The sequence below is a fragment of the Podarcis cretensis genome, assembly GCF_951804945.1.
Source record: "Podarcis cretensis genome assembly, chromosome: 5".
Taxonomy (NCBI): Eukaryota; Metazoa; Chordata; class Lepidosauria; order Squamata; family Lacertidae; genus Podarcis; species Podarcis cretensis.
The window spans coordinates 100,690,583-100,704,552 of NC_137174.1; the positions used below are offsets into that span (position 1 = coordinate 100,690,583).

The 13,970-nt window shown below is 47.4% G+C and overlaps 1 protein-coding gene across 6 annotated transcripts in view; it reads left to right on the forward strand.

Moving 5' to 3' along the window:
• Positions 1–426: 426 nt before the first annotated feature.
• The window catches only part of TP63 (tumor protein p63), a gene marked incomplete at its 3' end in the record, with an annotated part of 91,800 nt that continues 78,256 nt past the window's right edge, over positions 427–13,970 (forward strand). For all 6 annotated transcript variants that reach the window (XM_079977963.1, XM_079977964.1, XM_079977965.1 and 3 more), the window contains exon 1: positions 427–606. In XM_079977963.1, the coding sequence (XP_079834089.1) occupies positions 565–606 (42 nt within the window). In that variant the 5' untranslated portion in view covers positions 427–564. The remainder of the gene's footprint in view (positions 607–13,970) is intronic.

Here is a 13,970-nt window from a genome sequence, read left to right on the forward strand (position 1 = left end):
CATTAGGCGCAATTTGTTTCGTATGAAGTTTAAGAAAGTTGTCAGGATGCTGTTGCTCTTCTGCCTGCTTTTTTCCCTCCAGACATTGCAAGAAGTGACCAGGAAAACCCTCCCCGTCCCTTCCAAGCTCTTTTTGCGTCCCGCCCTCTGTCTGGCGTGCTCCCTCTTTCTCTGTCTCCCTCCCTCCCTCCGCCCCTCTCCCTCTGTCCCCTCTTCTTCTCCTCCTTTCCTTTTTAGAGATTGGTGATAAGGATTCCTTTGCCACTTAATGAGCTGGGAGAGGCCTCCCTCCATTGGAGTGGAGCAGCCCAGGTGTGCAACATTTTGACAGGTACAGCCAAGCAGGCCCGCCCCACACCCACACCCCCCTCCTTGCCCGGAGAGGTATATAAGGCAACCTTAAATTATGTAGAGGAGCATACACTCTTGTCCTGACAGCTTGCAAGCGGGATCGCCCACATTACCCCAGAGGGTCTTATTGGGGGTGGGGGGTGACTGGTGGAAAGGAACAGCACCCTGGAGCCCGAGGAGAGGACAGCAGCGCTGCTTAACCTCACTGCTAACATGTTGTACCTTGAGAATAATGCCCAGTCCCAGTATAGTGAGGTAAGGAGACATTGCAGGTCTTTGCTAACATTTCTCTCTCTCCCTTCCTTCCAGGGAGAAAGTCTGGGAGACTTTAGAAAGCTTTCTTTTCACCTCCCCTCCCTCCCATTTCATTAACTGGGGGGCAGGGGTGGTTAATATTTGGGGTTTGGACAGTGCTGCAGCATTTTGAGAATTGCAATAATGATAATAAATAAATACCCAAGTTTGTAGAAATTGGGTGCTTTGGTCTCTGTTGTTGACTGTAAACCATTGTAACTGTCTTTCTGTTGCCACAATAGATGATTGGGTGCGAAGAAGCACATTGCGGAGGACTTGACTAGGTTTGAAAAGCAATGCAAAGAGAGGTTCTTTTGGAGCCCAGATTGCTTGCAGATAGCGAGTTAATGGAGCTAGTGTTCTGTAAGGTGGCTAATTATCCCGTCCAGGCGGAGAAAAGCCCTTTTTGAATCTCTGTCAACAAGCCATGCATATAATGCGGCTGAAATGTGTGTGCCGAGCATCACCTGGATTCCTTGTTTGCAGAGCCATTATTTCTGTCTGAGTGCAAGAGGGAGTCTGTGTGCGCAGAGCGTGCACACGAAATGTTGGGCTGATCTGAGACTCGGGACACTTGTTCGCTTGTGTGTGTGTGTGTGTGTGTGTGTGTGTGTGTGTGTTTATGGGGGAAGCTACACACGGAGGAAGTTAGCCCTTATGTTCCAGGTTGACAACAATATTAGCTTACATTCCAGAGGAGAGGGCAGCTGTGTTGACACGCCATCTGAAAAGAGGAGGCAGCGGAACCCTGTGATTTGAGAAAGCCTCCCGGAGGAGGAAAATCTCCCTGCAGCTTGCCCAGATAGTTTAATAATAATAATAATAATCAGTGGGCCCATTTGAGAACTGAATTTAATTTATTTCTTAAATTTATATCCTTCCCTTCCTCCGGTAGCCGGGATAGCAGTTGTCCTAGAGTGTGCCGATGGAAAGAAGAAATGGTTCAAGAAAGCAGTTCTGTCTTGGCAAATTTCTTTTTGTGCAAATGGCTCCAAACAGTTGGGCGAGCATTCGCTGGGCACGGCTGGACTGGAGAAGCTTGGGAGAGGCTTAAATAGGAAGACTATCACAAGGGGGCCCCTGCTGGCTTACCCCCTTCCCCATCCAGCTAATGTCTTGCTTTCTCTCCAGGTGTGGCCAGGCAGAGATGCCTCTTTGTTCAGCTGTGATTTTTTTTTTCTGGTTATGTTGCTCCATGCCTCAGTTGCCCATCTGTAAAATGGAAAGACCACCCAAGTGAGAACACGTCTTCTGACCCTGATTCTCTGGGGCTAGGGCTGGAGGTACATCTAACTCCATCCTGGACTGGTCTTGGCAAAATTTACCCAAGAACCAAGCACAGCATGGACGCTCTATGTTGATGGCCTCTTGCGTTGTCTTTTTGGAATAATTCTGCATCTCTTCTGCCTGTGTGGAGTGAATCTATCTGTCACTGTTTCTTGCTCCCCATTGTTCTTGTATCTCTCCACACTGGCCAGGTCTGATCCACGTCCGTTACCTCTTTTCAGAAGAGAAGGGGACTCCATCACATGTGATTCTTCCAGGCTTTCTTCCCCTTGTCCTCCTGACGGTTCCCAATGACCCTTCAGTCACTGGGTTCAAATGTTTCATGCATTGCAGAGTTAGCGGAGTCCCTTTGTTGAAAAGGGGAAGCTTTAGCTCTGTATCCAATTGGACAGGGCTGCTTTCTTTCTTTCTTTTAAGCGTTGAGAACGTGCAGGCCTCGCAAAATACTTTTGGTCTTTTGATGCTGCTCTCCTGGTGTGGAAAGAGGAGAGTGAGGAGGAGGGGGCTGGATCGAAGCAAACGGTGTTCATTTCTGCTTCTGAACCACCAGATCCATAATTAAGACTGGGGGGGGGGAGCCACTTTGCAGTTTGAGAAAATTACACGGCGGGGGAAATCACAGCGCTTTGCGCTATTTTTTGCAACAGTTTGGCTCCGGCACCATTTTCTTTGCAATTCCGGTGGGACGTGAAAATCGTGTAATTCCAAATGGTTGACATTGTTCCGGAGTCCTCGAAGCGGGTGACAGAAACCGAAGCGAAAATGCTGATTTTTAACAAAGTTTTAGGAATGCTGCCTCAACCACCCATTACCACCACCGCCCGGCTGTGAAAATATCCAGACTCGGGGGGCCAGGGTTGCACAACCCATCTCTTGTTTGGGCCTGAGGACTTCCTTTCAAAGATGTCTTCTGCTTCTGCATGTTGAGTGTCACCAATTGCTGGACCACCTTTCGGAAGCAGCCTACACCTGGCCTAAGAGGGATTTTGCCATCTTTTAGATTTGGAGGAGCAAGAAGAGGAGATGGGTCAGGAAGGGTGGAGTGGAAGGGCTGGAGTGAGGGGAGCTGGAGAACTTTTGGAGGTGGGAGACAGTGGAGAGAAGCTCTGCCCAGATGAACAAAGCTCTCAATGGCAGCTAGCTAGGATGGCTGAGCTCTGCCTGCACAGCTGAAGGCAGCAAACACTTCTGAAACCCAGTTGCTGGAGACCACAGGAGGCGAGAGCGCTCTGGGGCCCAGATCCTGCTTTCTGGCTTCCTGTGGGCACCTGGTTGGCCACTGTGACTGGAGCCCCTTCTTACACTGTTTTTATGCTCTTATAAGAGGTCAAGGAATAGGTTTGAAGGAAAGCTTGGCCATCTGGCCTACTGAGGATCAGTGGCTGTGGCTCTTTATAAAGTCATAAGGCCTACAGAAAGTTGGGAGAATGGGTGTCGGCTTCTTAGTTATGGCTGGGGTTGGGCTAGATGACCCTTAGGGGATCCTTTCCAGCTCCACAATTTTCTGATTCCATGATTCAGTTTTTGCAACTCCTACCCTTCTGGCTCCCACTGCCTCTTCTTCCTTGTGACTCATTCCTCTCCAGCCAGGGGTTTCCTGTGAGTGAGTTCCAATCGAGAGCCTGGGAGGCAGAACTGTTGTGCAAGTCCTAATGAAGGGCCTGCAGAGAACAGAGCCCTCCCAGGTACCTCTGCAGAGGAGAGGCCTTTGCACTCCCTTGTGCTCCTTGGCCACGCTCCCTTCGCCGCTGAAGTCCAAATCCTCAGCGATCAGCCGGGCTGGGGGTGCCCATAGAACACGCCACCCCTGCTGTGTTGCACCCAAAGAGCTCAGACCACAGCAGCCCCCTCATGGAGGAGAAAGCTATGAATGGCTACAAGCCACAATGGCTGTGCTCTGCCTCTTCTCAATACCAGTAGTTGGAAAAACCCTGATTTTAGGTTTCCCATTGAGGAAATCATGGCTTGCAAGTTTCCCATCTGGTTGGCCTTTGCGAGAACCATGTGGGCCATTGGCCTGCGTCGGGGCTATTCTGATGCTCAGATGGAACCTCCAGCCCCAGGGGCATTCTATCGATATTCCAATGTTGCTCGGGGCATTTGGCCCCTGTGGAAACAGGATTCTGGACTAGATGCAGTGGGCTCCTCATGTTCTTCTGTGAAGTTCATGGAGTCCATTGCTCAAAAGTGTGCCTCCTTTCATGTGCCAGAGCTCAGGGGCTGCTGATGTCATAGAGGAAGAAGTGAGGCAAGATGCAGGCGGGTCTCTCCTGTGCCAGACAGACACCCGACTCCTCCTTGGCCCTGACTCACCCAGAGCAGGGTGCCGGCGACCTCGTTGCAGCCCTTGGCCAAGTGGAAAGAGGGGGAAATGCGCTTGAAAGCCACTGGGTGTGAGGCATTGAACTCCCTCACCCTGCTGAGCATTTGGCGTGGTTAGGCAACAAGCAAGACATCTGCCACTTAGGTTTTTTTTAATGCTGGAAGGGGGGAGAGCGAGGGAGGAGATCTACAGGCTGCACACGGTGTGAAGGGAAGGCTCCGCCCTCCTCTCCCTGTGTCTTCAGGAGGTTGTTGAACCCGGGACACCTGACACACAATCCTCTGCAGCGCCATTTTCCCAGGGCTGTTGTGTACAGCAGTTTCCAAGAACGTTTGTACGCCCCAGTTCCTTGGGTAGCTTGCAACATGGAGCCACAGCTGTCAACTTTTCCCTTTTCTTGTGAGGAATCCTATTTGGAATAAGGGAATTTCCCTTAAGAAAGGGGAAACGTTGACAGCCAAGCATGGAGTGCACCACTGCGGTCCTGGGAATGCTGCTCCTTAAATCCCCGTATCAAAAGAGTTGCTTGTGCTAGACTCGAAAGGCAAGGCACCTATCAGAATCTTCTCTCATAAACCTTAATAATAATAATAATCCAGGCACAAGGAGCTCAAGGAGAACCTCCATGGTCAGGGGCAGTGAAGACTTCTGAGTGCCAGGGGACACACAATGCCTTCTGTCTCCAGGTCCTACTCATTGACTTTCTGGAGTGGGGGTCTCTGACTGCCCAGCGTGGGAAGCCGATGTCCAGACTATAGATGGATCCTCATGGTCTCCTTCCACAACAGACAAAACACACAGAGAGACATTTGGCTGAGTGTTGGGCGATGTTCCTGCACAGGCCAAACCTGGCCTTAACCTGCAAACTGGTAGCCATTTGTTTTCTAGTGCAGCTAACTTTCCCCAGCAAAAATCCATCGCCTAGCCAGACTCCTTCATGTGACTCTGGGCTTAATGGTGTTCATTCTCGGACAGCCATCTTGAGAGGCAGTGTGGTGTAGTGGTTAGAACAGGGCCTTTCTCAAACTCAGGTCCCTAGATGTTGTTGGACTGCAACTCCCATCATTCCTGACCACTGTCACTGCCTCTCATCTGTACCTACCTCACAAGGTTGTTGTGTGGATGAAATGGGGGGGGGGGGTACCATGTGTGCCACGTTGAGCTCCCTGGAGGGAAAAAGTGGGGGTTAAAATGCAATAATACAATGCAATTGCAATACTTAAAAGTATTTTAGCTTTAAACTCAAGGGCTGCTTTCAAACGGCTATATTTGGGAGAGAGAGAGAGAAAGAAATATGGCAAGGAAATCTACCTGTAGCCAGGTTGCAGACAGCTCTCGCCGCCCCTCCCTCCCCTCCTCTTCTCCCCCTCCGCCCCCCACAGCCCATGTTCCCTGGCCCCTTTCCAAGGGGGAAGACAGTTCTGTCTTCAAAGGAAGAGACTTAACCAATCATTCAGTGGAATGAGTTCCACCACCATGAAGGTGCTGACAAGGAAATTATTGCGGCTATACAAACACTGATGCTCCTTCACTCCTCCTTCCCTCCTCTCATCCCCTCTCCCTCCCCCCCCCCCACGTCTGTTTGAAACGGACAAAGGAAGTTGAGTGTTCAAAATCTGGGAAGGACCCACTCTGACCTTAAATTGGGTACCGTTTCCTTTTATGATCTGGAGCTGCATTAACTGCCCTGTGGTTTAATTTTTGCTCTGGATACTCTCACCCATTCCATAGCATTTTTTAGTTGCTTAGCTGATTTTTTGGGGGGGTGGGGGGGAAGGAAGCCAGTTGCCACTAAAACACATTTTGAACTCTATTCCGCTTGTCTTTGGCTCATCTGGACTTTGTGCCTTTGTGCTGCCTTCAGAGAAGCATTGCACTCAGAATCCTTCCTAGTCGCAAGTGCAATAGTCCCAGCTCCTTTTGAAAGAGGGTTGCCATGTTGGTTAAGCTGTACAAATGGAGGCTGATTCTCACCAGGCAGTCAAAATCTGGCAGAAGCAGTCTTTACTGGCCAAGCGCACACCGCAGGACCTATTGTGGATCTGGGTGTTGTGGTGCATTTTGTACTTTGCATTCTGCACACCGTCATATGCCAAAGGTAGAACTGCGCCATGTTCTGCAGATGGCATCAGTTGCTCAACTGCAACAGTGCAGTTCAAAAACAAGCATTGGGATGGGAGAATCTGACAGTTGCAGCCTCTCTTTGCTTCTCATTTTCCCAAACTTCATGTCCAGTTCTCCACAGTTCCACATCCGTTACTTTTTTAAAGAAAAGTCCTCACTCACACACACAAAAAGATCAGCCTTTTAGTGCCAATTTTTCCCAAATATGTGCAGATGTTCACATGCAATTTTACCTAATGGGCTCATTTTTCCAAAGTTGTTTCCCCTAATATTATGGATTGTTCTAGACTTTCTTCCCACAAGTATATGCATTCACCCACACACCTCTCTTACCCTTGTGCTTGTGCATGAATTACTTGAACGGAGAATTGCACTGCAAAATTTGGATAAGTGTGAATTTTGAGGGATGGTTGCATTTTGGTTCACGCATCACTTTGGAAACTGCAGATGAGGCAGAGTTGCGTTTAAGCGCAAGTGGAATTGAATTTATCCCCATATCTAAACTCAAAACCTTGGGATATATGGAAACCTCCCTCAACGCCGACATTTCTCTGTCTCATCAAAGCTATCCTTCTGCTTCGCTCGAAATGTAATTTCGTCAGCAAATCTCTCACCAGATTCACCTTTGAAACATCACTTTAGAGCAGGGGTCAGCAACCTTTTTCAGCTGTGGGCCGGTGCACCGTCCCTCAGACCATGTGGAGAGCCAGACTATATTTTTTGGGGTGGGGAAATGAACGAATTCCTATGCCCCACAAATAGCCCAGAGATGCATTTTAAATAAAAGCACACATTCTGCTCATTGTAAAAACACACTGATTCCCGGACCGTCCGTGGGCTGGATTGAGAAGGCGATTGGGCCGCATTCGGCCCTGGGCCTTAGATTGCTTACCTCTGCTTTAGAGGAATCTTCACCAAACTAGACTGTTACTTATGTTGTGTCTTTAAAATTACCTGTCTTCAAAATCCCCAGGGATCTCCAACCCCACCCTGTTTTGAAGTCAACCTGCAGCTTCTGCTTCAATTAATTACATGGGTGGGTTTTGTCTCACTGATGAAAAAAATATATGTTCCTCTCCCTCTTTTTACAAACTTCCACACCCCCCAAAAAAAATCCCTTCCTGCTATTGCTTTAGGTCTCCCCTAGTTGTGTCTTCCTTGCCACGAAGGGATTTCTGAGAAATGTTCACGCCTTGTTGTGACGCCCTGGGCTTGTGTACATCGATATTAATGCACCTTTGAGCACTAAGCAAGTGATCGACGGCAGGGATTATGGGGCTGGCTTCAGAAAAGGGACGAGCACTTCATGGGAACCTCACAAAACAATAGGTTTGGGGCACTTCCGGGTGGAGGGTGGTGGTTTTTTTTATCTACTGAGTCACGAATGCAGGTTCGGCGAGGCCAGTACAGCTGCCCCATTCGCCTTGGCTCTCAGTTCAAATTGCAAATCAGGATAGTCTATGGCAGGTTGCAAGGCAAAGGTGTAGCAATAGTTTTTGGGATGAATCATCAGAGCAGTTTCCCCCAACCTGCCCCCTCCAGATGTTTGGGAGGCTATCTCTCACCAGCCACCGTTGGTGGGTGTTGAGCTGCAGAACATCTGGAGAACTTCCAGGGAGGCCCCTAAAGCCCTTAGAGATCCAGGGTGAGTCACTGTGGGAAAGGCCGAATTCTGTGCTAGGCATCATTAGGATAGGAATCAAGCTGCTGCAGACATCAGAACCCCGTTCTACAAGTCTATGGTGCGACCACATTTTGAATGCCGTGTACAGTTCTGGTGGCCTCACTTAAAAAAGAAGACTGCAGAGTTGGAAGGGGTTCACAAAAGGACCACCAAAGTGATCGTGGGCATGGAGCAACTTAGGAAGAAAGGTCGCAGCGTTGGGGACTTTTTAATTTAGAGAAAAGGAGAGTAAGAGGCGAAAAGATAGAAGCTTATAAAGGACGAAGTAGGTAGAGGAAAGTTTTTCTCCCTCTCTCAAAACACGAGAACTCGTGGAGATCCAAAGAAGCTGAATGCTGGAAGATTTGGGACATATTTCTTTATATAGCACCTAGTTAAACCGTGGAACTCCCTCCCACCAGAAGCAGTGATGGCCACCATCTTGGATGGCTTTAAAAGAGGATTGGACCGATTCTTGGAGGAAGAGAAGGCTATTGATGTCTGCTGGCCGTCATGGCTTTGCTCTGCCTTTGCAACTGGATGCAGAAACGCCCTCTGAATCCCAGCTGCTAGAAATCGTACAAGGGGAGAGAGCTTCAATATTGCTTGTGGGTTTCCCATCGGGACATTTGGTTGGCCCCTGTGGGAACAGGAGACTGGACCAGCTGAGCCATTGGCCTGTTCCAACAGGCTCTTCTGTTCTGATAAGGCTAAATAAAAAAAAAATCTCTCTTTTTTTTGCACACCCTAAATACCTTTTCACTCTGTCTCTCAGGGCTGACCCCAGAACATTCTCCAGTAGCAGACAATCCACAAGGATTTGCAGCAGATCCCCTTGCAGCGTCATTGAGGTGCCGTCTCAAAGTTGTGCGTTGGCATCCTAGCTTCATCTGCTGCATCCCTGACTTCCAATAAAGATATATCCTCCATTCATGTTTCTCTCCCCCATCTGCTTTAATGCTCTCGGGTCACAGGATCATAGAATTGTAGAGTTGGAAGAAACTCTGAGGGTCATCTAGTCCAACTGCCTGTGCAATGCAAGAATCTCAAGTGAAGCATCCAGGAGGGAGCTGGTCTCTTGGTCTAGTGTGCACCTGTCATTTCCTGATCCCTTAACTATCTGGTGTGGGTTCCCTCCCTCTCCTTCCTCCACTTAGTCACGGTATAGTGTTGTGTCTGTGAAGTGTAGGTCAGTTCCCATGAGGCAAGACACAGCGATAACAACAAAATCTTCACTGAACTACATAACTGGGAAACAGGGGCAAAGCAACTGCTTATATACTTTCCTGGAAGCCTGGGCCACTCCCACTCCCAACATGATTGGCTGTCTTAACTTCCAAGCTGTGAATCACGACTCAGAGTTGAAGAGCCAATGGCAGAGGCCCAAATCCTGAAATGTTCTGTGATTGGACATCATGTATCGAATCAGAACACAGGAGCTCAGAATCCTTAGTCCAGACCATAGCTGTCAACATTTCCCTTTTTTAAAGGGAAATTCCCTTATTCTGAATAGGATTCCTTGCAAGAAAAGGCACAAGTTGACAGCTATGGTCCAGACTCAAGCTCAGGCAAACACAGACCATTGAATATATAACAGTCTGCACCGGGATAATGCTAAATGTGGTTAATTTTTAACCAGGGCTTGCCAACCAGCTTCGAACCCTGATTTCAGACTCGTTCACTAACTGGCAATGTGCAGTGCTACACCATAGTTGGTGTTGAAAAGAGATGGGAGTAAGGAATTTGTGTAGGAAGAATGTGTGGCATGGGCATGTGTGTGTGTGTGTGTGTGTGTGTGTGTGTGTGAAAACCCCACAGGTAGCTCCCAGAGCCTTCACAGGAGCTAAAAAGTCTGTGTTTGGGTTGGGTGGTTTGTTTTTTGTTCTTGTTTTATCATTTATTTTGTGTTCTCAATTTGTATTATTGTATAATAATAATGTAGCAGTTCTTAAGATGTCAGGAGATGATTCCCTCTGTACCACTATGGCCAGGAATGATGAAAGAGACTCATGTTTTGGAGTTATGTATTTAGGAAGTGCAAAGTACTAGCAGTTTAAATTGTGCCATGCATTCTGGTGCATTGCAGACCCTTCAAATTTTTCATGCATACCTAAAAAAAGAATGGAAAAAGTTCTGAGAATCTTTGCAATGGAAAAGGCAAGAGGGTGAGGATTCTGACCCGAGGGCCCAGGCATTTTTGAAATGGTTGTGTGAATGCGCAAGAGGAGTTGATGGGAATTAAGGAGGTTTTGCCTCCCTTGGCAACTTCTTCTTTGAAAGAGATGGACTTTTCCGTGAGGAATGTGTGCCTGTCCTTTGCAAGTTGACATCTCGCCCTGTCAGCAGATCTGTAGCATCTCTGCATGAAACTCTATCTGCTTCTGGAGGGCTCCCTGGCAGTTAAATGACAACACATTGACGTTAAAGCTGCCGATGGAGGCGAGAGAATTTTAGAACCCAAGAAACCTTCTCGGGGAGCTGGGCAGACAAAACAACCAGCAGCAATGATTTGTTTTAAAGGGCTCTCCCGCGGCGATGCATCTGGGGCTAGCGAGGTAGATGTCCTGAGCTAAGAAGTGACCCATTTGGCCCCTTGTCCTGTGCCATTTTGAAGGGGACAATGGCAATGAGTTGGTATAGCCCTAAATACCATATTTTTTGCTCCATAAGTGCACCTGACCATAAGACGCACCTAGTTTTTAGAGGAGGAAAACAAGAAAAAAAATATTCTGAAAGAAACAGTGGATGTATGATTTTTGTGATTCATGCTGTGGCCACAGACATGTGATCTGATGGTGAATTTGGGGTGACTCAATGTAAGAATGCTGAGGATCCATGGGCTTTTACCTCCCCCCTCCCAGGCAGCCTCCTTTATCGCTAGCGCCCCTTATCTCTCTCCCGATCCCACCGATCAGCTGCTTCCTTTCAACACTCCCTTCCCTCTTGTTTGCCTTAGTGTCTTTTCCTTAGCTGGAGCAGTTTTTCGCTCCTCCTTTTCTTCTAATTTCTCTCCTTATTGCTTTAGTCTTCCTGTTCCCCCCCTTTGCAAGTTTGCTGTCTTTACCTCCCCCCACCCAGGCAGCCTCCTTTACCTCTAGCTTCCTTATCTCTCTCCCTGATCAGCAAATGATCAGAGGCTTTGTTTCAACACCCACTTCCCTCTTTCAAAAAAGAAGAAGCATGACCTGCTTTTTGTCCCTGGGCAATTCGGCTCCAGGGACCACGCATTCGCTCCATAAGACGCACAGACATTTCCCATTATTTTTTAGGAAGAAAAAAGTGCGTCTTATGGAGTGAAAAATACGGTACTTGATCCAGGGCAGTGGAGGTTCTGGTCCACCTGCTCTGAGCATCAACTGCTACCCTGCTTTTTGCGCACTCTGGCAGAAATCTTTGGTTTCCTTTGGAGATGGGCCACAGGAAGAAAATCTGAAGCTCCCAGGCTCAATCCCCACTGAAATATCTGGGTTGGACTGGGAGAGGCTCCTGCCTGAAATCATGGTGGGCCATTGCTGGCAGCCAGTGTAGGCCATATTGAGCTAGATGCACCAATGGTGTGAGATAGGATAGGGCAGCTTCTTGGCTTCCTTTAGTTGCAGATGGTAAGGGCTGGAACTGAGGCCTGCTAATGCATCTGCTCTTCCTCTGGGCTTGGTGAGATGACATGCTCAAACACACTGTCTCCTGGCAGCTATAAATATCTGGAGAGATGTGTTGTTCCTGAGATGTGTGCCCCTACGCTTGTCCTGGGCTCGAGTCTTCCCATCCTGTCGCCCTCCGGCCAGGCTTCACCTGAGGTCACATCATCTGCTCCCCTTTCCTCTGTGGTTGATGCAGGCCGTCCTCCTGTCAGCCCTGAGTGATGATGTGCTTTTGCCCATTGCAATAAAATGGGAGATGGCTGCTGATAACCGTTACAGTTGACAAAAGATGGAATGAAAGGAGAATGGTGAATAAACCCCTGGCACTGGAGCTTTCCTTGTTCGCCCTTCCCACGAACCCTTTCCAACTTTCCTTCAGCTCTGATCTCCTGATACAGCTCTCCCTTCTCTTTATAAAAAAAGAGTTGCCTTCGGTCATCCCGAAGGTAATTTTGCTCTTGTCTCGGAGATTGCCACCCAAACTTGTTGAAGCTTCGCTGAGATTGTGGCAGCTTTGCCAGGGCTGATTTGGGCAGACAGCTGCTTTTCTGCATCCAAACATACATATTTGTGTGCCAGGCATTGCTTTAGGTTCAGAAAGCTCTTCTCCAGCCCTCCCATCATTTATACCTCATTATCCTTTTGCACTGATAATTGATGATGATAAGAAGGATTTCTTAAACTCTGCCCGGTTACTCATCTGGGCAGAAATTTAAATAAAATTAAAAATGGGAGGGTGGGGAAGCAGAATCCCATCTGCTGTCATTGCTGTAATCTCCATGGAACCTACATGTTGTAGGCAGGATCCTCCCCCCCCCCCATGTTTATTTATACCTGGAAATGTAGAAATGGCAGGTAATTTGAGGACTGTGTGTTTCTGAAGCTAGGGCTGCACATCTCTGTCGTGAATTCCTTGTAAGGTTTTGGACACGTTTTCTGATCTGTAAAAGGATAAACATGCCATACTTCACAATGAAGCGAGGCTCTGTAAAATATATATTTACTTACGGTTGATAAACAATCATATTGATAAACTGGACAGATTATTTTTTTAAAGGGGTTGCACTTTCTTTTCTAATTTGTGTCTTTGTGTGTGTTTGGTCGTTTGTAAGCTCCAAACATAAAGGGATCTTGGAATTTTCGAATCCTGACATACCAGTTGCTTGTGAACGGGTCCGCATTAAAATGAAATTATTTGTGTTTTGAGTCCTGCTCTGTGCAATGGGAATGAATGCTTGCAACAAACTTTGGTAGGGATAACATACACACATCCTAGAAACCGTTTTATAAACAGTTATTTTTAAGATCGCAGAAATCACTGCTATGTGGGGAGAGCTGACTTGCAGATTGGGGTGAAAAGGACTTGTGTAACAGGGAAAATGAGCCTACGCACAGAGCATAGTCAGTCAGGAGTGGTGTATGTATTTTTATCTGTAGGGAAAGAGAGCCAAATAAGTGTGTTAATAATAATAATAATAATAATAATAATAATAATAATAATAATAATTTATTTATACCCCGCCCATCTGGCTGGGCCTCCCCAGCCACTCTGGGCGGCTTCCAAAAAAATATTAAAATACTGTAATACATCAAACATTAAAAGCTTACCTAAACAGGGAAATATATCATAAAATATATCATAAAAGAGTGGGTTCATTGCAGGGCAAAGGGGGGGAATCCATACTATGCCTGCAGTTCCAAAAACTCAGGGAGTGTTGAGGTCCTGGGTTTCAAAAGTGAAGTTTGATATCTTCCCTAAATGTTTCCTTGCCGTACACTGATGCAGAGTCCTCATATTAAAACAAAACAAAACATTTTGCTGTGTGGGGCAAGAGCTCGTCTTGTTTTCCACTGACCTGCTGTCACGGGCTGGCTGTTTTGCTTTAGAAATAAATAAATGTTTCCTGTTACAACTGAAAAAGGAGTAAAGTGCGAGAGGGAAAACCCCACAGATTTTCGGCTAAAGTCGTTTGTCCTTGATGATTCCCCACTGGGGAGTGTGTGTGTGTTCTGTTCTCTGATCATCCTGGCCTGAAACAAATTGTACCTTTTTATTATTGTGAACCAGAGGCAGGTGGTAGGAGAGAGACCAAAAAAATGGCAAGTATTTTGCCCTGGGGCGCTGCTTATTTGGATGGTGCTCTCATGCTGCTGACAGGGTCTCCTGCGAGGAAGGGAGAAAAAGTTCAATTGATCTTATGTTGCAGAACCTGGGTTGGGTTAAGAGTACTGTAGGTAATTCATGTCTCAGACAGTGTCGGGCAGAGGCTTAGATCATTTTGGAAAA